The 25,293-nt window shown below is 35.3% G+C and overlaps 1 protein-coding gene across 3 annotated transcripts in view; it reads right to left on the reverse strand.

The window, feature by feature from the left end:
- Positions 1-904: 904 nt before the first annotated feature.
- Positions 905-25,293, reverse strand: part of LOC138696170 (zinc finger CCCH-type with G patch domain-containing protein) — a 139,045-nt gene continuing 114,656 nt past the window's right edge. For all 3 annotated transcript variants that reach the window (XM_069820765.1, XM_069820764.1, XM_069820762.1), the window contains 2 exons: positions 25,006-25,182; positions 905-11,708 (listed from right to left, as the gene is read on the reverse strand). In XM_069820765.1, the coding sequence (XP_069676866.1) occupies positions 11,404-11,708; positions 25,006-25,182 (482 nt within the window). In that variant the 3' untranslated portion in view covers positions 905-11,403. The remainder of the gene's footprint in view (positions 11,709-25,005; positions 25,183-25,293) is intronic.

The following is a 25,293-nucleotide window of genomic DNA, read 5'->3' on the forward strand; positions in this document are numbered from 1 at the left end:
CATTTGTAAGTCTTTTACTGTAATGTTACCGATACCTTTAACAGATTGAATTTTATCCACACATCACTAACTGCTGTTTCTGAACTTGGATACATCATGACGATGCTTTTGTGTAGACAAAACGCTTGTAACTCATAAAATCTCTTGGAATGTTATAATAATGTGATTTTCCTGGAATGCTGAGATTCAATCTGCTTAAGAGATGACCCTATAAAGACGACAAAGAATTTTAAGTGAAATAATTATAAAAATAAATTGATACCAGGTGAAAGCAAAATTATTCATCTTAATATAGCTTCCTGTACATCAATGAGATTTAATCAGTTTTCTACTAAGTCTTCAATATTAAGTTCTTCCAGTACAGAGGTCAAAAAAACATGGAAAAACTAACTTCCTGTTCCCTGTGTGCCTCAGTGATGTATAACCAGACACCTTTACCTTTACTAAAAATTGCTGTGAAACACTAGGTACTTTTAGTGACCTAAGTGCTGTATTCTTAAGAAACTTTCAAAGTACTCTATGATTTAGCACCTAGCCAGGAACAACAAATCTTACATAATGAGCATTATTTCCAGTCTTACGAAAATGATGAAACAATGCAAGTGGCACATACCTTAATGATGCTCAAATCCTAATAGTTATTATTCAATACCATTAGAAAGTACACTACAAATTTTGATCACTTTCTTATCCAAGTCTTAAAATAATTAGTGCTGCCAACAATGCCTGAATTCAGACTCCAAAAAAAAAAAAAAAAAAAAAAAAAAAAAAGAGAGAGAGAGAGAGAGAGAGAGAGGGATGGAGAGGGAGATAGAGGAGGTAGGGAGGGATGGAGGATCAGAGGCAGAGGGGGAGGGAAGGAGAGAGAAATACTGTGGGATTCAGATACCAATCATTTGACACATTTATATAAAATTACTGTCATTTATGTAGCGAATAAGAATCACAAATTATGTGTCTGTGCTCGCGATTGTCAAACCACGATACTTACACAAATTCCAATCAATCAACCATGTACACACATACACATATCCATACAAATATGCACTCTGTGTATAGTTACATGAAAAGAAAAGAAAATTAAAGAAACAAACTCAATTACAAGAAGACTGAGAACGCATTAGCATTAAATAAAAAAAAATCCATATTAGTGGAGACATTTATTTATTCATCGATTCACAAAATTAAGTTTTACTCTCTTCTGATCTTTCTTCAATTAGTATTTACATGATCTGTTTTGAAGTAGATTTGTTTCGTCTGTACAAGAAATTCACTAACAATAATCAAATGCAGTTTTTAGAGATGAAATTTCAAAGAAAAAGTTGTAGTTTGTTCATAAAAACAAACAAAATACTACAGTTAAAAAGTTTTTTGAGATTTTCTCGAAATTTAAATGTTCACCTTGTTCTTCCTATGTGCTGTCTGATATTTCCAGCCTGAAAGAACAACCAAATTACAGTAACACTATATTTAAATTAAATTTAAAATTATCACATTATTTGCTAATTATGCTAGAATTAATCAACATAATTGTATACATAAAAGAGCTTACTTCTTTTCTTCCTCAATCCAGTGGCGTATACTGGTTAAAGGGTTTGGGCTACCGCTGACCCTATTATTACACAAAATATATCTAACAATTACTTTAATTTTAATTACTATGGTAAAACTAATAATACAAAATTATTACATTATGTTATATTATAAACTTTTTCTTTTGTAATTTCCTTGGGCTACCGCCGGTAGCCCCGGTAGCCCGCAAAATACGCCCCTGCCTCAATCAATTCAAGGTGTTTCAAATAATTCTTACACTATCTGTCTGTCAGGTTCACGTCAAATGCTTGACTTCAAGAAATACAATTTGTAGTGGATAAAAGTGCTGATGTGGGCTGGTTTTCTAAGAGTACAGTAACTCTCGATCTAATGGACCTCGATTCAAGGAACCTCGGATTTAAAAGATATAATTTACAAATACACAAAATGAAATAACAAATAATATGATGGTTAATCGCCAGCAATCAGCAGTGTTTATAAATGCATCTTCAGATACACTGTGTATATTTCGTGTATATTCGTGTATATTCGTAATAGTAGGATTTGATAGCACTGGTAAGCATAGTGTCGGTAGCCTGTAGTATCATTGTTAGCAACTGTTAACTCAAAACACGTGAGGTTTATGCTGTTGCTCGATCAATAATTATTATTAATGCTGCATCAGTTAATATCAAGGCCGGATGTAGGTATAGTGCCACCTCTAGGCAGTGCTAAAATTTGCCGCCCTCCCAACTCTCACAAACAGTTTATGAGCAGCTATTATATAGGTCATGTTTAGTTTACATTAGTTTTAAATGAAACGTTACAATTCAGAAAACAATAAATTACTGGAATCAAAATACATGCTTCTTACTTCTGAATTATAAAGATTTCTTTTGCACTTACTTCACAGAGAAAGGATTGATGATGTCATCAAAGTCAATCTTACAAAGCACATCAGACTCGATGCAAAGAAATAACATTCAAACTTATTCACTGTTGAAACAAAAGTGATTTGTGAAAGGCATGTTGTGGTTTATTTTTAAGCATTTGTTTTGTTGATGGTATAATTATTACGAATATTTATTTCTTACTTCGATAGGAAATATAAAGTAAATTGAAAAATAAACTCCAACACTTTGTGCAATAAACCTTTCATATTGAATTATATAGTGCACATGCTGACAAGTGATTAAATAGTATTGTTGAGGATACATATTGAAAACGTAACAGGATTGTGGTTAATATACATAGCGATAAATAATAAACACATCCAATTTGATCTTCAACAATGCATTCTTGTTTATACAAGCAGTTAAATTTAAGCAGTTTCATAGTATAATAATGTGATACCGACATTACAATATAACTATGCAGCTACACACTTTCCTTTTACTCTCGCCACAACCACGACAATGCGATAACAAAACAATATCCGACTTCTACAAGGTGTTCAAGAACAAACTTCAGAAAAGATTTACCAACAAGTGTTTTAAAAACAAATTTCATTGCAAAAAAAAAAAAAAAAAAACAAAACAAAAAACAAAATAAACAAAAAAAAACAAAAAAAAAAAACAAACAAAAAAGGAACAGAAAGAGAGAGAGAGAGAAAATGCCACCCCCTGGAAATTGCCGCCCTCGGCAACTGCCTAGGTTGCCTATGCCTAAATCTGGCAATTGTTAATATGTCTGGATTTAAAAGAAAATGGGTAGTACAGAAGTGAGTTGGAAAGTGATGCATTTGTTACTCATGCTTGTGAACTTTCAGACATTCGCAAAAAATAAAGACAGACTGACTCAGTTTGTGAAATATAGTGCTGACAGCTCCAAAAGTGGTTTCACTGTGGTATATAAGAAACATGTGAAGTTGGCCAATCCTAAGAATTCAGAAGCAGGAGTTTACAAGTGGTTCATTCAACAGTGTTCTAGTGACATTGTTGTTCGTAGTGTTGAACTAAGGATGGCTGCTGAAAAATTGCCACAACACATCGACATACAGTTCCAGGTGGTTTTGATACTTTCATAAACACCGTAGCATTACGAACAGGCAAACATGTGATGAAGCACTCAGTGCTGATATTGAACAAATTGAGCCCTTCAGAAAATACATCAATGAAGTTGTTGAATCTGAGAGTCGTTTACTGTCTCAGTTTACAATGCAGATGAGACCAGTCTGTTCTATCATGTTCACGAAAATACCCTTACAAACAAACGTGAGATTAGCATGTCTGGCTGCAAATTAAACAAGTGGGTTTTGTTGATAGTGCTCATTGCCTTAGGCCGATTGTAGTCGGAAAAGCACGAAAGTCTCGTGCTTCGAAAAATGTTATGAACCAAATGCCTGCCAACTACTGTATTTCAGCTCAAGGAATGCCTGGTATACAAATCACATTTTTCCGACTGGTTTTTCTATCACTTTATAACTAAAGTGCTAAATTACTCGAGAACATCCTGAAAATCTCGCCTTAAGCTGTTTCACGTCTTGATAATGCATCAGCCCATCTTAATGCTCAGAAATTGGTTACCGTAGTAGGAATGGGAGAATAAAATGAATCTTCTTTTCTTAGAACACCACTTCCATATTACAACTTATGGACCAGGGAGTCACTGTTGCCTGCAAGAGGTTGTATAAGAAGTTTCTTGAAGAAAAAATGGTTGTCTTGGAAAACGAAAACCACAATGAAGAAGAAAAAAGAGGAGCCAGGACACTTTAAAATTTGACCTCATACAACATTGTCTACCATCTTTAATTTTACTGCCACTTGGAAGGAACAAAGACTATAGTATTGGGTAATGGCTGGACCAAGTTAGGGGAGGGTCCGGTACGTCCGGACATCCTCTACTGCTGGACACTTGTATTTACACGAAAATGCCGCACTGTAGCAGCACCTCCCTGTCTGCCACTCACGCTCCCTTCCAAATGTATACCAAGGCAGGCAGTACGAGTTTGTACGTTAAACCGTTCAGAAGTTATGCTGTTTATTGTGTTTCTAAGTGTCTGCACTCCTGACTCAAGTAAGATTTGGAGGCCCACTGTATTGAATTAGGTAAGTGGATTGCGACTGTATTATGTGTGGGTCCATAACAATGTGTGAATAAGCTGTTCAGAGAGTTTTCATTAAAAATCTATTGCATGTAGTTAATGGAGGGAATTTCACTATCAATATGCGTGTCTGGTATGTCCGGACACGACAATGTCCTATATGACCGGACAGTAAAGTAGTTTATTTTCTGTGTTGCAGATGGCATCACAGCATATAAAATATGCCGAAACTCAACTATAACGGGAACAAAAAGAGGTCTTGGTCAGAAGAAAATATGAAACAGGCTCTGAATAGCATGTTATTAGACAAAAAAGCATCAGGGAAGCAGCCAGAATTTTCAGCGTTCCAAAGAGTACTTTGCAGGACAGAATTGCAAAAACTGAGAAAGGAGGAGAAATTCAGATTCAGCCAAAATTAGGTAGATTTGAAAGAACTTTCAGCAACAGTTATGAGGAGCAATTAATAGCTCACATCAAGGAGTTGGATAGCATGCTCATGCCTGTAACTAGGAAAGAATTTCTGAAGCTGGCGTTCGACTTGGCAGAGGCACTGAAGCTGCCACACAGATTCAATACTTACTTACTTATGGCTTTTAAGGAACCCGGAGGTTCATTGTCGCCCTCACATAAGCCCGCCATCGGTCCCTATCCTGAGCAAGATTAATCCAGTCCCTACCATCATATCCCACCTCCCTCAAATCCATTTTAATATTATCCTCCCATCTACATCTCGGCCTTCCCGAAGGTCTTATTCCCTCTCTCCCTCAATAGGGACAATAAAGTAGCTGGAAGGAATTTCTATTATGATTTTATGAATAGACACCCTGAGCTGGCATTGCGGACACCAGAATCCACCAGTATCATGCGGGCAGTGTGTTTTAATAAGCCACAAGTTGCCTTATTTTTTGAGAATCTTCGACAGTTTTTGGAAAAATTATCTTTTCCTGCGTCAAGAATTTTCAATGTCGAAGAAACGATTGTCTCTTCTGTCCATGAGAACAACAAAGTTATTTCAGTGAAGGGCAAGCGACAGGTTGGTAAACTAACTTCAGGGGAAAGAGGCCGCAATGTCACTTTGATGTTTTGTATGAGTGCCACGGGCAATATATTCCGCCTCTTTTCATATTTCCACGACAGAAAATGAATCAGAGGCTAATGATTGGGTTGCTCAGGAAAACAGCTGGATGAATGGCAACATTTTTTTGACTTGGTTGAAGAATTTTGAAAAACATGCACATCCAACAGAACAGAGTCCTGTGCTCTTGGTGCTAGATGGCTACTGCAGCCATAAGGAACTGGAGGTCATCCAGTACGCTAGAGCACATCATATCCATATGCTCTCAACACCGCCTCACACGACACACAAATTGCAGCCCTTAGATAGGACATTCATGAAGCCTTTTAAAAGCACATATGTAGAAGCCTGTTCATCATGGATAAGAAAGAACCGTGGCCTGAGAATAAATGAATACAATATCTCAGAGCTTGTATCTACATCCTACAGTAAAGTTTGTCGTGTGGAGATTGCTCGAAAAGGATTCTCTTGTACAGGCATCCATCCTTTTGACTCTGAGATCTTCTCCGATCTAGATTTCCTGCCATCTCAAATGACAGAAATGTAAAATCCTGGTGAGGGTAGAGAACCTGAAAGTCAGACTATGCTATCTGAAACATCTGCAAATGAGGATTCCAGTCCAGATCTATGTAACAGTAGGCCTACATCCATTCTCCAGAAGATTTCACCTGTGCCCAATGTCAGCAAAAGAAGACTTGAAGGCCGTAAAATGGAAAGCACAGAGAATCGAGATCCTTACGTCAAGTCCATTCAAACAACAGTTACAAGCCAAACATGATGAGAAAGTAGCAAAGGAAACAAAGAAACCCCTTAGGTCTAGGCCTAAATGTTCAAAAACTCTTGACTTCGAAGGTCCCTCAACGTCGGCACAAGTTAATGCAGGAGAAACAGAAGAAACCAACTGTATTTTGTGTGGAGAAAGTTTCGATAAAGATTGGATACAGTGTTAAGAGTGTAAAGGGTGGACCCATGAAAGCTGCTCAAGTGTGGAAGGCGCAGCATTGTTTTATAAGTGTAATGTGTGTCTTAAAACAATGACATAAAGACTTTTTTGTCCCAAAACAATAATAATTGTATTGATTGTAACGAGAGTTATTACTTGTTTAGCCATTTTTTTTTTAACTAGGCCCAAAGGTAGCCGAATTAATTTTCTTTTGTATTATGTCTACTTAATACCACATTTACACATCAATTAATATAAACAAGTTTACTATCATCTTACTCGTTTTGCTGATTTTTGGGGACTCCTTTCATTCACATGCTTTCATGCTTTTCAAACACCTTGTATACCTGGGAATCAAAGATCACTTTGTTCTAAGCCCCTATTACAACTTCGCCAAGTCCGACTTCAGTTATTCATAAAACATTTCCCCAAATATACTTGTTATAGAAGAAGTTCCTGCCTGTCCGGTCCTACCGGCCATTTTTCAACATTCTGAGAAAATCAGTTACTTTAGAAACATTTTTTTCCTACTACTTAGATCATAGTTCCTGTTTTCAATATATGCTGTGCTGTACTACATGTTTAAGACAGTGTTTAAGAGATTTTATTTGTTCAATAAATCATTAAATAAAATCACTACAGACAAGAAACCTTAAGTGTCTGGACCTACCGGACTCACCCCTACTGAATGAGAGTGAACCAGAATATGATTTCAGAGGTTTTGAAACCTCTGATTTCCCTGAAATTGTGATGTGAGCTGATGATGTCAATGGGAATGACAATGAACAATAACTAGACATCGACGAGGGTGACACAGACTACCAAATTCTAGGCTAGGGAGAGATTCCTGAAGATATTCTACAAGGTGATCCAGAGGTTGATGGCGAAAAAGAAGAAGAAGAAAAAACGGTTCAAGCTGATCTGAAACTATTGATGGTTAGAGAACACAGGGACGACATCATCTCATTCGTGGACGCTTCTTCAGATCAGGAGGAGACGCTTATTACGAACATTTTCGGAAATTTCGATCTTTATTAAGAAACAGTACAAAAGCGGAAAGCAAATGAAACTTGATACTTTTTTTAAAGCCCAATCCTCAGTAAAAAGGTACGTATAGTTTTAGACAAAAAATGACCAGCTGCCATATGCTAAGTCCCCTTTGACTTCGTGAGACCTTAGGATTACATGTGAACTAATTTCTTATGAAGCGGTATGGCTCTGTTAATTCGTCTCGAACCCACAGTTCAGAGGTAATGTGGCTATGTAGTAAGCGAGTGGTTAAAAGTCAAAGACTCCACTGTGTTTCTCCTCTCTCTTTTCTTGTTTGTTTTGTTTTCTGTCTGTTTATTGATCAAGTGTCGTCATAAATAAATTTAAGTAAGAAAGATATATACAGAGTGTAAGTTAGGTTCAACACAAAAATCCTCTTTTTAAATAAGACAGATTTTTCCTCATGTGAACCGGGTGCTATCCAAAGATGAACTTAGACAAATTTACATTACAGGAAATCAGTCATATTTTCTGTCTCAGACTGTACATGAAAATGTTCTAATTAAAACCAGGCTATACTAATTGAGGAGCGTTTTTTCAAAATTCGATAGATGTAAAATTTTATGAAACTGAGTTATACATTATGTCACTACAATTTTGCTCCTGCGCATCCAACTGTGATGTCAGATTTTTCATAATGCGACACATGTAGTGTGTAGAGGATGTTAAACTTGATAGGTTTTTTCAAAACTCGATAAATGATTTAATTTAAATAGAGCAAACTTGATAAATGCAGCGTGAATATGTAGATGTTACACTGCGCAAGCGCTTTCCAGAAGCATGTGTGCTGTCTGGAAGTGTATTTATAGAAATAAATTTATAGTTCATTATACATCTTGATTACACAACTTTTAACACTGTATTAACTTCGGAATATGTATGATAAGAACTTTCTTGTGTTAAATTTTAACGTACCTTGTTAACATGTTTCGACCTCTTTTCGATCATCTTCAGAACTGGTCGTTGTTGGTCTTGGCGCCTCTTGTTTCCTGTGTGGGTGCGTTCGTAGTTTAGAGTCAAAGAGTGTATACAGAAATAATTTGGAGCTCCTTATGGTATAAATTTCGCTTATAACACACTGTGCATGCCCAGTTCTCCAAAGCGTTAGTCCACACAGCATCTTTTGTCAGCAACTTAAATATATAATTTTTCTTCGATTCTTATAGCAATATGAAGGGCATTTAAAATGATGCTATGAAAAGTGATCTAATATTAAGAACAGATGGGCATTTATAAACATTACAGTAAAACAGAACGACAATAAATTAAATTTGACCTATATTATGAATTAAAAAAAAAAGTCGACATCATGATCCGAACACAGAGCCTTGTTCTCAACAATCAAGAATGATGACATGGAGCTATTGAACAGCTTAGAGAGGAATGTCATAATCACGATTATCTTATCATGTTCGTTTACTGAACGACTTTTAGGCATCAGTTTGACTGAGTAATTTCGCGATTTTGTTATTAGTTGGAAAAATATATCTCCCTCTAACACCAGTAAAATACTGGACTGAACTGTTCTTAAACCATGCTGTTATCATCATTATTAGGCAGGTGTTTTGATTAATAGTAGCTATGTCGATGTGTGCACTGAAGTCATGCCTCATTAACATAGCGAACTGCAGAGGACTGAGACTTCAGCTGATTGCTCTGATCGAAAATGGCTTTTCAGCCTCAGAGGCAGGTCGGAGACTGGGAATTCCTCGTTTTACAGTTCAGGAGTGGGCTCGCTGTTTTCGAAATCATGGGGAGGTCGAGAGACATTCTGGTTCTGGACGTCTGCATATTTCTACAAGGGAACAAGACAAAGCCTTGTGCAGAGCGATTTCTGTGGATCCCTTGTACTCTGCTCATCAACTGCAGGCTGCGTCTGGCTTTCCACGCTGTTCTCAAATGGTTTGTAACTGTTTGAGAGTAGATTATAATATTAGATGCTACTGGGCAGCGACTAAAGAGAAAATTACATTAGAACAAGCTCTAGACCATCTTGCTTTTGTAACTGGCCTAGATGACGGTTTTGATTGGGGGGGGGGGGGAGTTATTTTCTCTGACAAGACCAGCATTTCAACGATTTCGACGGACCTGTCTGAGTTTATCGAGAGTCAGGTTCGAGGTACGGCACGCAACATGTGAACTGTCTGGCAGGTCGGGATACATTAGTGTATCATGCTGGGCCTGGGTGTCTTGGGGCGGAACAGGTATTATAAAGAGAGCCACTTGGATTTGGCGCAGTACCGACACACTTTGGATGTGTTCCTCCCATTCACTCGGGAATGTTACCCTGAAGGAACATTATTGTTTTCAGCAGGATAACTTTGCTGCACATACAGTGAGAGACATTCAAGCCTAGTTCGCTGGGAGGCCCAAGATCGAAGTGATCAACTGGCCTCCTGTGTCGTCAAATTTGAATGTAATAGAGAATGTGTGGGAAGAATTAAAATAGAGGAGGCAAGTTCTCGAAATGTGGGAAGACCTTGCCATGGATCGAGAACCTTTGTTCCACGGTCTCGTCGATTTCATGTCTCGCCAGATCAGAGCAGTGGTAGAAGCAATGGCTGGTGAACAAAGTATTAGGTTCTCCAGAGTCTTTTTTTTTTTGTTTCTTTATTACGATTAACTATTTTTTTATTTTTTTTTTTTTCAGTAGAAAGACAAAATGGATCTTCCAATACATATTTTTATACTTTCTTTTTTGCGGGGTCAAGCCAAATACAATCTCATGGGATATGGGAAATAATTTATGCTATATAAAGAAAAAAAACTAACTGAAACATCCATTGCAGTTTTTCGAAACAATTTTATGTTAAAACAAAAAAATTCGCTGTCCACGGGTACCTAACCCATGATCTTCTGCATGTCGCAAAGACGACGCAAATGAATGAGTTATTATGATGAAGCACAAACTCTGTCATCCATGTGGCATGTCGTTTTTCTGACGATGGTCCAGTTCCAGTATTATCCAGACAGGGAACATGGTAGTGTGCACCTCGCACTGTAAGCATCATCAAGAGTAGCTCGAAATGTTATTTCCGAATCTGTAGATTAAAAAGTTTAACATATTTTATGTAAGTCATAAGAGTTTTAGTAGTTTCTGTGGCATTCCAGAAATATTCCGAAGTGAAAACATCTTGAATTGAATGATAGTAGAAAATTAACAAGGAACCAAGTGAGAAAGTGAAAATACCCACAAAAGTCTAAAAAGTCTAACATATTTTATTTAAGCCTTATAAAAGATTTTAGTGGCTTAAAACATCTTGGATTGTTGCTAACATCTCTAAGATTTGATGGGCAAATACTTTCTAAATTTTTTTAGTCTGGCAACGTGAAGAATTCCATTTCTGAGGTGGGAGCAACTGTAAGATAGAATGACAGAAGGATTGGCAAGAGTAACTAGTAGAGTTAAATTATGATCAGGGTGTGAAATGATCGGTAAATTTTGTCTGTAATCCACTCTTTCAAAAGCAAGGTTCTTTCATATGTCATAAATCTACGCCATGGAGCTTACAGCTTTGCTTCCCTTTCGAAATAAATCATACTAAATATTGTTATCGTCCTTAAAATACATTGTTCTCAGACGTGTTTCAAACTATGAAATTTGAATTTATGCAAAAGCATGATAACACTTGACCACTTGAATAGCTAGTGAAAATACGTTTATCAAATACAAACGTTATGAACATTATAACAGAAATCGACTATCTAATAATGTGGAATATACTCATATCTCTCTTTCTCTTAAAGCATGTATTTAAATCAAAACACAGTGAGTTTCTTGCAATTCTTTCTTTGACTGCGCTCCAGATCAATGCTGTGCTCTGATGCCCGAAGTTTCTTCAATTCCTCTTCTTTTTCCTCCAACTTGCTCATTATTGTGTTGTGTGCAGCTGAGCCCTCCACTTGACGAAACAGGGACTCCCGCAAGCGTGCCATATCCCTTTCAGTTTTCCGTATCTCCTCTCCCACATGAAATCCAAACACCTTTAGACTTTGGCAGGATTCTGATTTCAGTTTCTTATCTTTATTCGAATATTTTGAAGAAAGCTGATCCTCTATGCTACCTGCAATGTTAAAGGAAAAGCTATTATAACAAACATCAGATGAATAATCTTCTGCTGCCGCCGCCGCCACCGCTGCTGCTGCTGCTTTCAGCATTAGTAAAATAATTAAATGATTAAAAGTTACCGAAAACAATGGGATGTGAGTCACGGTCTGGTAGACCTTAAGACAATAACAATAAACCTAACAATTATACTCAATTATACTCATGGGCTATAGAACATGAAGCTGTTCAGAAATATCAGAGAGATGCAAAAATACAAACAAAGCACTTAAAAATAAAACTTATGAAGACAGATAGTCAAAATTATATTACCTTATGCTAACCTTCTCTTAATAAGTAGCAGTGGGGCATGCAAGAAAATTGTATAAGAAATAAAAGTTTTCTACAATAAAGTACAGAATTCAAATAATATACCATGAAAAGAAACTGACATTATTCCATAAATATAACAATACATAAAGGCAAACTCAGAAGATATGCAGTATGTAGTAGTACAGTATCATTTTTTCTCTGTAATGCTACAAAAAATCTATTTTAAAAATTCTGTCACAATACACGTTTTCAGCATTACCTACCAGTACCAAAAAAGTTGTTTTGGCCATGCCATCTGTCTGTCTGTCCGTCTGTGTACACCTTTTCCCCCTAGCTACTGCACAAGTTTTGTTCATATTCAGTACGAGTATCTGTGAGTCAATTTATCTCAGAATAATGCACATGAAATATGATCATTTTTAATAGAAATTAATAGATTTTTATTTGAAATCAGAAACACTTCTAATCTATCCAAATGCTTTTTTATTTTTTTCTAGCATAACATGAACACATAAAACGCAATAAGCACAGTGTGTGTCCAGATCCCTATGTTTGGTAGCATTTAAATATTAAATGCAGAATTATTTCTACTTTTCTATTTATGCCAAGCCCAAACAGCCTCAGGCTAAAGCGAGTTAGCATACACTGATGGAACTTCTTATTAGATGACGAACTAGGAACAGACTGCAGAGGAACATGTCCCCTTTTCGCATTTCACTGTCATGCAGAAGCTGAAACAACAAATTTTGATGGCGAGATACTTTCAATACAAAAAAAACCTTCAAAATCAGAGCATTTATTTAAAAAAGTAGTAATTCTGTCAGATTCCAGACAATAAAATAAAATCAATAGTATAGTACTCATATAAATTGTTGTATATTATTTTATTGCATATTTATAAAGAATACACAATAGAGTATGATTCCAATTTAGAGAAATATCCTGCAAACACTAAGTTTGCCCGAGACGATGCACTCCACACAGCAAGACCCCTGCATGCGTTCAGATGTTATTGTAGGTGCAGTGAAGAGGGACATAGGCTACTTACTTACTTACAAATGGCTTTTAAGGAACCTGCAGGTTCATTGCCACCCTCACATAAGCCCGCCATTGTCGCTATCCTTTGCAAGATTAATCCAGTCTCTATCATCATATCCCACCTCCCTCAAATCCATTTTAATATTATCCTCCCATCTATGTCTCGGCCTCCCCAAAGATCTTTTTCCCTCCGGTCTCCCAACTAACACTCTATATGCATTTAGGATTTGTCCATACGTGCTACATGCCCTGCCCATCTCAAACGTCTGGATTTAATGTTCCTAATATGTTAGGTGAAGAATACAATATGTGCAGTTCTGTGTTGTGTAACTTTCTTCATTCACCTATAACTTCATCCCTCTTAGCCCCAAATATTTTCCTAAGAACCTTATTCTCAAACACCCTTAATCTTTGTTCCTCTCAAAGTGAGAGTCCAAGTTTCACAACCGGTAATATAACTGTTTGATAAATTATAACTTTCAGATTTTTTGACAGCTTCTCAACCGAATAATAACAGGCATTTCCCATATTTATTCTGCGTTTAATTTCCTCCCGAGTGTCATTTATATCTGTTACTGTTGCTCCAAGATATCTGAATTTTTCCACCTCTTCAAAGGATAAATCTCCAATTTTTATGTTTCCATTTTGTACAATATTCTGGTCACGAGACATAATCATATACTTTGTCTTTTCGGGATTTACTTCCAAACCTATCACTTTACTTGCTGCAAGTAAAATTTCCGTGTTTTCCCTAATCGTTTGTGAATTTTCTCCTAACATATTCATGTCATCCGCATAGACAAGAAGCTGATGTAACCAGTTCAGTTCCAAACCCTGTCTATTATCCTGAACTTTCCTAATGGCATATTCTAGAGTGAAGTTAAAAGTAAAGATGATAGTGCATCTCCTTGCTTTAGCCCGCAGTAAATTGGAAAAGCATCAGATAGAAACTGGCCTATACGGATTCTGCTGTACGTTTCATTGAGACACATTTTAATTAATCGAACTAGTTTCTTGGGAATACCAAATTCAATAAGAATATTATATAAAACTTCTCTCTTAACCGAGTCATATGTCTTAGTAAAGAGGGACATAGGAAAACTATTAAAACGAACCTGTTCCTTATTAATATGAACCTGTTTCATTATTATTATTATTATTATTATTATTATTATTATTATTATTATTATTATCATCATCATTATCATGTCATGCTGATCGGATGTGTGTGTGAATAGCTGCGCGTATTACACAGCATATTCCATTCAACATCATCATCATCATCATTTTTTCGGGATGGCACCTAGCAAGGATGTCTGTCCTACTTATTGTGGGGTCTTCTATGGAAGACAGAAATTTTTAAAATATGTGAGGCCCTATGGTCTATGTTTTCATTTGGACTGCATCAATATTGGTGATGCAAAATATGATATATATATATATATATATATATATATATATGCAAAGTGGTAGTTCTTCATACAAGTGCCTAAAATGTGTTAGTGTGTCTTCACATGGTGACAACACACCGGTTCGATCCATTAATGGTGCTGCTGCTGGGGAAAAAGATGATATCTCCGACATGTGAATTGGTTCTTCCTAATTTGTCTGCAAGTAGAGCTGAAGGTCTTTGGTACAAATTGAAACTGTTAGACTCAATAGTGTTTCATTAATCGATATGGAGAGTAATGTCCTAGGATATGTACAGAGTCTACAAAATGAACATGAATGAGTTAAAGAATGAAAATATTGCGCTTAAACTTCAAATGTCTGAATTATTATCTAAGGATTGCTCCCCCCCCTTATATCAGATCATATTAATTCCAATAATGGTCAACAATCTAATCAATCAAGTTATCCCATTCTCAGTAAATCAAATAGCAAAGTTCCATCGCAGAATATAGCAGCTGACAATTCGAATGCTTGTAATTCCGCTGGATCAGCAACCAGGAGGACTTTGCCTGCTACTACTATTACGTTGAATAAGCATAACAAGGAATGTGAATTTGCTGTGGCCAATGTTCTAACAGATCCTAATGATTCAGAAGGCTTTCAATTAGTTACTAAAGAGAAATACAGAAAACGTGAGCCTGAAGTTGGAACATTGACTACGAGTATGTTAGAAGTGGTCCCAGAGGGAATTAAATCTAAATCACTTTTTCAATTCAATTTATTAAGCCATTAAACATACAATGATAGGCTTCGTCACAATACAGAAGGGAGGAAAAAAAACATACATTTGAAAATACATATATAATGGAAAACAGTAAAGTTTAATTAGAATGAAAACGCAAAACATTTTGAAACTCTAAAATTAAAGAAAACACTTTAATCTTTTTACAATACTTGTAACTAAATGTAAATAACTTTATTTATTAAAAAACAATTTCGTATGAATTTATGTTAAGAAACTCATCTACAGAGTAGAAAGGATTAATTAAAACCCAATTATAAAATCTAGCTTTGAAACTATTGGTTGGTAATTTATAATATTGACTGGGAAGCTTATTATATAATTTCATCCCCATGACAGAAAAATTTGCACTAGTTTTATGTAATCTACAATATGGAATATTAATTTGTTCACTATTTCTAATTTCATGATCATGTATATTGGCTATTAATGAGTAATTGTCTATATTTTGTGGAGTGTAAAGGACTAGGTCGTATATATATATATATATATATATATATATATATATATATATATATATATATATATATATATACATATAAATTTATATCTGTGATTGTTTGAAAAGAGGTCGACAATGTTCAAGATAGTTTGATTGACATAGAATTCTAATGGCTTTCTTTTGCAAAATCAAGACACTCTGAATTTTGCTACAGTACCATTTTCCCAAAAAATTAAGGCATACCTAATTATCGACAATTGTCTCTAGATTCAGCTATAAAGTTAACGCAAATAACATTGAGGACTCTCTCAATAATCAACTAAATTTAAGGTCCCTTGTAGTGACAAAACTGAAAACGAAATATCAAATAAATTCCTCCTTCCACATCTCTGTGGATGAGAGAGATTTTCAGCTAATAAATAATGCCGAAGTTTGGCCTGCTGGGTGCCTTACTACACCTTTTTATGGCAAATTGAAACCTGAGCAACATTTTGCTCCCTCAGCTAATTCTGTTTCTGTTCATTCTAGGGAAAATACCTCTTAATTTGCCCTATTTTACTCTCAATGTGTTATTCTAGTACGGTAATCATCTTGAGATATTTTACCAAAATGTACGTGAACTTAATACTAAAGTTGATGAAATTTTTCAAAATGTAGTAAGTAATAATGACATCATTATCTAACTGAAACATGGATATCAGAACCAATTGTTAATTCAAAATTATTTCCTAATAATTATACTGTGTTTCGTGCTTATAGAAAGTTTGAGGACATCAATAAAAATAGAGATGGTAGTGTCTTAACTGCAATAAGCAACCAGATACCTTTTACATGTCGACGACATGACTTAGAAATTATTAGTGAATATGTTTGGATTGAAATTAAAATGGCTGATGGTTGTAATTTATTAACTGGTAACCATTATTTCCCACCTGACACTGATCATAAACAATTAAAATTTTATCTAAATTTTATTGAAAAAAAAATCCTGATACTCATAATTTTCGAATATTAATTCTTGGTGATTTCAATGCACCTAGTATGGATTGGTCATCTGGTTGTAATCTCAATGATGTTCATTATTACTCTAAAATTAAGTCTAATGATTTATATACCTCTTCTTGCCTTCTGGAACTAAATCAAAATTTTACGACAAACAGTAACTTCTGGAACTAAATCAAATAAATTTTACGACAAACAGTAAAAATTTTCTTGATCTAGTTTTCACTAATGTCAATTATAGTAAAGTTAAACTGGCTAATCACTCTAGTAAGTTATGGAAGATACTTATCACCCATGTATCTTTATTGATCTGGAAGTAAATTTATTGTTATCTGTACATTGTCAAATGAGTTCGTATTTAAATTATTCTCAAGTATCTCTATTCTATTCTCTATAATTATGATTGGAACAGCATATATCAGACTACTGATGTAAATGCCGCCATTAATTCCTTGACTCAAATGATAAATAATACCATATCTCTTGCTATCTCGGTCAATGTTGTTAAAAAGTCGAACTATCCTAAATGGTTTTCAAACTGTCTACGTCAACTAATTCAGAAAAAAAAAATAAACCACACAGAAATTTAAAAAAACACAAAACTGATCATCATTATCAAATTTTTTCTAATTTTAGAAAACAAGTCAAAGCTATGATTAAATCTGATAAATTAAAATGGATACAATCAATTGATGATAATTTAAATAATGAACCAAAGAAATTTTTGAAATATGTGGAATCTTTTCGAAAATCCAATACTTATCCCACTGAATTAATAATAAATGGAGTTCCTATCACTGATCATAATGAAATTGTAAATGCTTTTGCCAGTCAATTTAAATCTGTTCAAAATAAACCTTAACTCTAATTTCTTTATAAATAACTACAACACTACTGACTTCTTACCTATACCAAAAATTACAATTGAAGATGTTCCTAATGCCATTAAAAAGCTTAAGCCAAATAAATCCAAGGGCACTGATGGCATTCCTAATTGTGTAATTACGAGTTGCTCCAATATTCCTATACCTGTTTTAACTTTTATATTTAACTTGAGTTTAGAAATGGGAATATATCCTTCACTTTGGAAATTATTTGTTGTTATTCAGGAAAATTAACTTGTTTACTGTGTCACCTTTCAGTTGGATTCTTTGCTTATTGACTATCATGCCTGTTTTCGAAAACACTGATGTAGGTATCCTTGCTCTCTTCCTTGATTCCATTTGTGACATAATTAATTTTAGCTTCTGAAATGGGAGGAAAGAAGCCACAAACAACTCATAAAGTAGTCTATTAATCGAATTTCCTTATAAAATAAATTTATTTTATCACTTAATTATTGATATTGATATATATTTCTCAAAAATCTTCGGTCCTGCTGGCCCTTCACATTTCTGTATTCGGGCCAGCATTCCCTTACTTGCACTATTTACAATTTTAAACAAGATGTATATTGACCCTTGAAGCCTGTTCTTGCCATGTCCTTGATATCCCTTCATTTTCACTTGACCATCCTTTTACTTTATCCACTATTATTCTACTTCCCTTCTCTTATTCTCAGTTCCCTTAAAAAATAATTCTTCCCTCCATAACTAATTTAATACTTTAAATAACAATGCACATAACTTATTTAATATAAAAGACCTAACCCTTGTTGACTATTTCACTACAAACTTGAACTAATATTATATTCACTGTCTAAACACTTCTCACACCACACATTAGCGCTCGTAACCTAGCAACATTGCTTTCACTTTATTTATAACACAATTTAACACTGAAACAAAAGAACAACAGTTCACCTCCATTTAACCATTACCTAACTGACCTACTATTATTTCAACCCATTGATGCACCATTTCCTCAGATTATAGACAGGTTTTTCACCACTATTGCCCCCTCTTTTCGCACTCCTGGCACGCTTTACACACTCACTACTTCCTCTTCTATTCCCCGCACTTATTTCGCTTCCTCGTTCACCAGTCACTTCTTTCGTCGATTCAGCATTCCTCTCTCTCCCCTTCTGCCTTTCTCCACTTCTGTTGCCATATGATCCTATGCTTGTTCCGCTGGCTTGGCCTTGGGGTGACATCATTGCTGGTCGACAACCAGATGGTGCAGCCGCTGCCTTGGAGTTCACTGCCTGAGTGGAATTTGTTGATGCTGGATTCTTTCGACATTCTTCCCTCGCAACCTCTTGAGTCACTGACCTCATGACATCCGCAACTTTACCTTTTCTATTTCTTCCATTATTATTAACAATCTTCCTAACTCTCTCCTTTATCTCTAATCTTTTCTTTCGTCAATATTCTCTCCCTTTTCCGACGCATTCAAGTTTTCCAAACAAAATTCAACGTCAAATAACTCACCATTAATTTTCAATTTGTCCTTAATTAATTTTGCATAATGTTCATTACTCCTAGCTGCTTTCATAAACGGCACTAACACCTTCCTTCTACACCTCACCTCGTATTCAAAATCTTCATCTATACTAATGTTCGAGTCTTTCAATGCTTTCTTACAATCTATGATTTTCTCCTTAATCATCCGGTTTGCTAGTCGGATCAATATTTTCCCCATGCCCCATTCTATACACCTCTTTCACTTCACCATTCCCAATGTCGATGCCTAACCATTCCCAGCACACATTTACTATTACTTCATACATGTCCATAGACTGTTCTTTCACCTGTTCTTCAATACCAAAGAAAATTAAGTTATTCCTCCTTTTCTTTTCTTCTAAGTATTTCACCTTCTTTTTTAATATATTATTTTCCTTTTGTAGATCTTCCAATTTTTTGTTGATACTCTCGATGGTCTCCTTTAAACTAGTGGTATCCATTCTCCACAGATACTTAATTATTGAAAAAATCACTTTGTTATAATGATTATACTTTTAAATATACTCTAACTATAATAAATATTCAAAAATCTTCTAAAATTACATTTTCCCCATTGAAAGTTAAAGTAAAATACTAATGAAGAAACAAGTTGGATTCACTTCGTTCATAGACACCTTTCAGTTCGATTACAGCACTAAATACCTTGGCAGCAAGTGAATATTATAACTAGCAAGCTACTGCTTATACAGAATGTTTCTGGGCTAGCGTTACTAACTTCCAGGGATGATGGGGAAGAGCACATGTATTAATTTGAGATAAGAAACCCTGGTCCGGAAATGACTGAGTCGAAAGTTATAAACAAAAACAGTTGTGTGGAAATGAAATAATTTTATTCCTCTGTACACCTTATTTATGTGTAATTATCTGTACATCTTACACATACTGTATTCTTCTGACGTTGTTTACATTGTCTACTTACAGTATTCCATTTAGCGTGCTGTCTGAGGGGGTGGGAACAGGAAACTACACTAAAGCAATGCAGATGGCGTAATGTGCAGCGGACATGGTCGGTCCTGATATGCATGTCTGTAGACAGCAGTGTATGTGTACAAGTTGCAGTGTCCAGTTGATCAGTCCTAGTGAAATGGAGGAGTGCACAAGAGCGGAATATGCAGACCTGATTTTCGAGTACGGATGAGCCAATGGGAACAGTAGACAAGCTTACAGATTGTATTGGTCCAAGTACCCACGTAGGAGACATCCGGCCCATACCATCTTTCCACAACTGTTCCAAAGGTTAAGGAAAGTAGGACATGTTGTGCCAAATAACAATTTAATTTCCACACAACTATTTTTGCTTATAACTTTCGACTCAATCATTTCCGGATCAGGGTTCCTTATCTCAAATTGATACATGTGCCCTTCCCCATCATCTCTGAAAGTTAGTAACACCAGCCCGGAAACACTCTGTATATAGGGCGGAAACAAAAACAACATAGGTGAATTTCCAGTACCCATCTGAATGCCGTAAACTCCTAAAACACCTAGGGTATCAAAACAAGTCAATAGCTTTCCAGTGGATGCCTTCACATGTTGGACTATTTGGCCAAGGAATTGGTACATCTCTACTTATACATCCGTCACAGAACAATTGACTTGGAAATCGATGAGCACTGACTCTGAAATGAGCAGAAGATCCATGGTGCTTGAAGTACATGTTCTATCATATTGCTAATGGCACTTGATGTAACAGGACAAGCAAGGTGTACTGTAAAAGTACTTTGTATCTTTCTCTGTTGAGCCTGGATGGAAGAATATGAGGTCCCACCAAAACATCACCAACAAAGCCTGGCCCAAGCATTGACTTTTCCATGTAGTGTAATATTTTTTTTCCCCCATAATGTACCACATCATACAATGTAAGCAGAATTGTAGAAAAATGGCTGCAAAAAGGAAATAAAGCATTTTCGGATTAATGCTCATATATAACATGTTTTCATCCTATATATGAGAAGAATATGCCCCTAAAATTTTAACACATATTTTAGTTACATCATATATATATATATATATATATATATATATATTGCTGAAAACTACAAAACTTACGTAATATAACAATATTGTTATTAAAAATGAAATATTTTTACAATTATTAATCAAGTGGTGTGGGTCTTTTTCAGATATTTAATGACAATGCAGTGTAGATATTTATATGTGTGATTCTCTAATTTTCCTGTTGTTTTCCTATGGAAGAGGCATTAGTAGTTGAATCATGTTTCCTATTTTAGCTGCATTTTTAAGCTACATCAAAATTAATTTTATATTTCTTTGGTTTAATCAATTAGATCTGTAATCGCTGCCAAGCATATCATTTTGCTATAGGAAGAATAGCAGGCCATTTCACTTCTTGCTGCCATGATGAGTTAGTTTATTTCCCGCAATCAGTAACGAATGAAACACTGAAACAGCTAATAATTTATGATGAACAATTTTATTTAGGACGCACATAAGATACTAGAACTCTGTTAAAGCATTCGCCTCATTTTCCATATCTCAGAAATAGATTTCTCACAACAGCCTACACTGTTGAAAATACATGGGATGATACATAATTTACGTCTCTAATCTTCCATCACTAACAATTCATTATGAGCTTATGGCCAATTATACGTCATTGATTCAACATATGCTAATTGTTTTAGGTGGCCAAAATGATGTCCAGCACTCACAGGTACCTAATACACTCTAAATGTTGTCAGATATTGTTGCTAACAATTTTTATGCTATTTCCTACAAAATGCAGGGCAAATATTGCCAAATGAAGAAACTGTGTGATCTAGAGATTTTAAGTTTCATTGATCTTATTGGGTTAGATCAACAACGATACAATAAAGTTACTGCAAATGAAATTGAAAGTGTTTTTGTCTCCGAAGATGGTGAGCCACCCCAAAATATTGTTACGTTGTGCATGGCAGACAAAGAGGACCAAATTAAGCCCTCACTGTGATTTGATGACATATGCTCTCGTCTAACCTTATGACTCACCTGCCCTACACCAGTAAAACAAGCTCAATAAAATAAATTTACTTCAGTTTGTATCATTTCAGATTGCTGTTCGTAGCCATTTCTCATACATTCATTAGTCATACAAGTTAGTCCAACATATTTAGTAGACCAGTATTGTCGGGTGGAAGTGCAAAGATTACAATTTCTAAGGAAACCAGAAGACATTACTTACCGATAAAATAAGAGGCCTATAAGATTTTGTAGTCTTCCAATTACGTCAGCAAGATTTTTTAGCAGCAAAAATAGTGATACTGTCTCTAATTTCAAGGCAGTTCACGAAACGTGCAACAGCTATACCAAGATGCTATGTCTATTATTAGAAAGCATGGCAAACCTGATATTTTCTTAACTCTCACCTGCAATTCACAATGACCTAAAATAGCTATTGCTTTACTCCCATCTGAAAAACATACTGATTGTCCTGATATTGTTACTTGCGTTTTCGCATTTAAACTCGAACTGAAAATGGATGCGTTCAAGAAAAAGTATTTGACATAAAAACCATTAAGAGGGAAGCATTTTAAAAGATAACTTGACAGGGTTATACTTCACTGAGTTATTATATTGCTTTGAATGTTACATTATCCATGGAGTTTGGTTCATTATTATGGAAGCAAATAACTTTCAAAACGTCTGATATTCTTTCTGAAAAATAAATCTGAAACATTTTTATTTCAACTTCTAATGAATTTAGTTGCAGCATTTGCTGCACAAGCCACTAGTAAGTAATCTATAATTCGTACTCCCAACTCAGACAAGTTATGCACCATGCAACAATCAAATCCAATACTGCTGCTAAACTGGGAGACAGAACAGCTGTTGGAGTTTAATATAACACATGCAATCGAATATTTCCTATATAAAAGAGAAAGATTAATTATATTTTAGAATTAAAGTTTAAACACAATACAAGTTCAATACAGGATACAATGAATAGGCTAAAAAAATAAATAAATTAATTAATTAATTAATAATAAATAAATAAATAAAAAGTAAATAAAATAAAAACGGTAGGTGAAAAGTTGTAAAATTGGCAGTGGCGGCTCGTGGGTATTGAATTAAGGGGAGCTGCATACAAAAATAAACCAAGCAACTTACTTTATTTAAAGATTAGTTCCATGAGCCTTATCTTGTAAGTTGTGTTTAAATGAGACAGGCTCATGTTAGTAGATTTACTGGCATTTAAAAGAATCCTGCGGACAAAATTCCGGGCGACGCTGATATAACCCCTGCTGTTGCGAGTGTCGTTAAATAAACCATAATTTAATTTTTGATATGCAGATTTGAACCTTAGAAATATCTAACTGGCGATATTGTAGTTGGTTGTATAATATATATACATGATACATCGATAAATGAAAAAAATAACAGACCCAGAAATTGAATTCAGGATATTCAAGGGTACGCACCAGGGTGCTTGCCTTATTTATTGTGATGTTAGATGTCTTAGATTCCATTATGGTTTGAAAACATTCTAGCAATGGCTCCTTCTTCTCATGAACAACATTTACTGTTCTAATTTTAAATCCATCTTGTTGCCCCAGCTGATGGAATTGTCTTTGAAACACATTAATCTAATACAGACTGTATGGAGATCGAGCGAAGAAAGCAGGGATACTGGATAAATTATCAAAAAATATGCGAGCATTTGTATTTTGTTTAGCGGCTCTTTCCATTATGAGATTCAACTGATGGGCACTTAATTTCACATTTCTCCTGAACTGTTAAGGTACTGAACTGAATAGACTGTAAATATTGTACAGAATTAAACATTGTTGCACTTGTTATACTCACAACATTAAAGAAAATGTATTTAAAACTGCGCGCTATTGACAAACTGCTGCAAATTTTGCAGCGCCTGGAAACTCTGGATTCATGGCAAGGGGCAGCAGGAGGAGGGGTAAAACTAACGCGCAAAGCATCCGAGACGAGACTGGCAGCTCCAGAGGAGGAAGTGGCTTCATCCTATAGTCCTTGTCTCTGGTTTCGCTCTGGCAACACCAGGGGAGGAAGTGACTTCACTAACGATTGCGTGCATGTCATTGAGAGTGAAATGTTTTTAAAAATTCGAGCTGCTAAATAGAGACTGTATAATAAATGTTTTTCACAACATAAAACGAGACAAGAGCCACAAATGTCTGGGGGTGCTGCAGCTCTGCAGCCCCTCTTCAAAAGCCGCCCCTGAAAATTGGTATAAACTTAATGACAGTAACGAACATGTTTATTACAGTTTTCCATCTACAAATACATAGGCTACTACTTACAGCTTTTCAAGAACCCGGAGGTTCATTGGTGCCCTCACATAAGCCCACCATCAGTCCCTATCCTGAGCAAGATTAATCCAGTCCATACCATCATATCCCACCTCCCTCAAATCCACTTACAAATACAACTATGTTTAAATGATTAACTATGTTAGGCTTTTGTTCATCACCACAATTGTCAAAATAGACATATTTTTTGACGCAATTCGCGTCTTCAAATCATGTTTCATGATTATAATTCTTTGTTATGCTATCATGACTTAAAGAAAAATTAATTTTCCCCAAGAGGTTTATAATAACTACTTTAATTCAAAGTGATCTGTAAATTCAAACTGATGCCATTACAACAACGTCATAATGGAAAAGTGAATTTCATACAGTACTAGATTTCTAAGAGAAGTAACTGAATATAGCATCAATCAAAACTATTTACAACAAAAGATAAAAATAATATTTGCTTTCTATTTCCACTGAAGAATATGTTTTGGCCTAATTGAAGAAAAAGTCTATAGTATTCTGTCAGTAAAAAAAAAAATCTACCCCTTCCCACAAACAGAACCCACACCTATATTTAACATTGAATATGAACAAAAACATGCTTCTAAACTCAATCAAGAGAATACAATTTATACCTTTTTTTCCTCCAAGCTTGCTGTTGATGAAGTCAAAGACACTGGTCTGCTGTTTTCCACGTTCATACTGTTCTTGACTTTGACGTTCATGTTTTCTTTGCAGTCTCTTCAATCTCTTCTCCACTTTGAACAAGTTCTCGTCTCCACCAGCTTTCTCCTTTAGTGCCATACAGTGATCTACAATAAGAAGGAATGTCTTAAAAGACCAATATTTATAAGCTGTCGAACGAAGTAATAAATGTAGTTAGAACTTTGTTCTCCTCAGCAGTTAATCGGCCTGGGTAACGT

This window comes from Periplaneta americana, chromosome 3 (assembly GCF_040183065.1).
Source record: "Periplaneta americana isolate PAMFEO1 chromosome 3, P.americana_PAMFEO1_priV1, whole genome shotgun sequence".
Lineage (NCBI taxonomy): Eukaryota > Metazoa > Arthropoda > Insecta > Blattodea > Blattidae > Periplaneta > Periplaneta americana.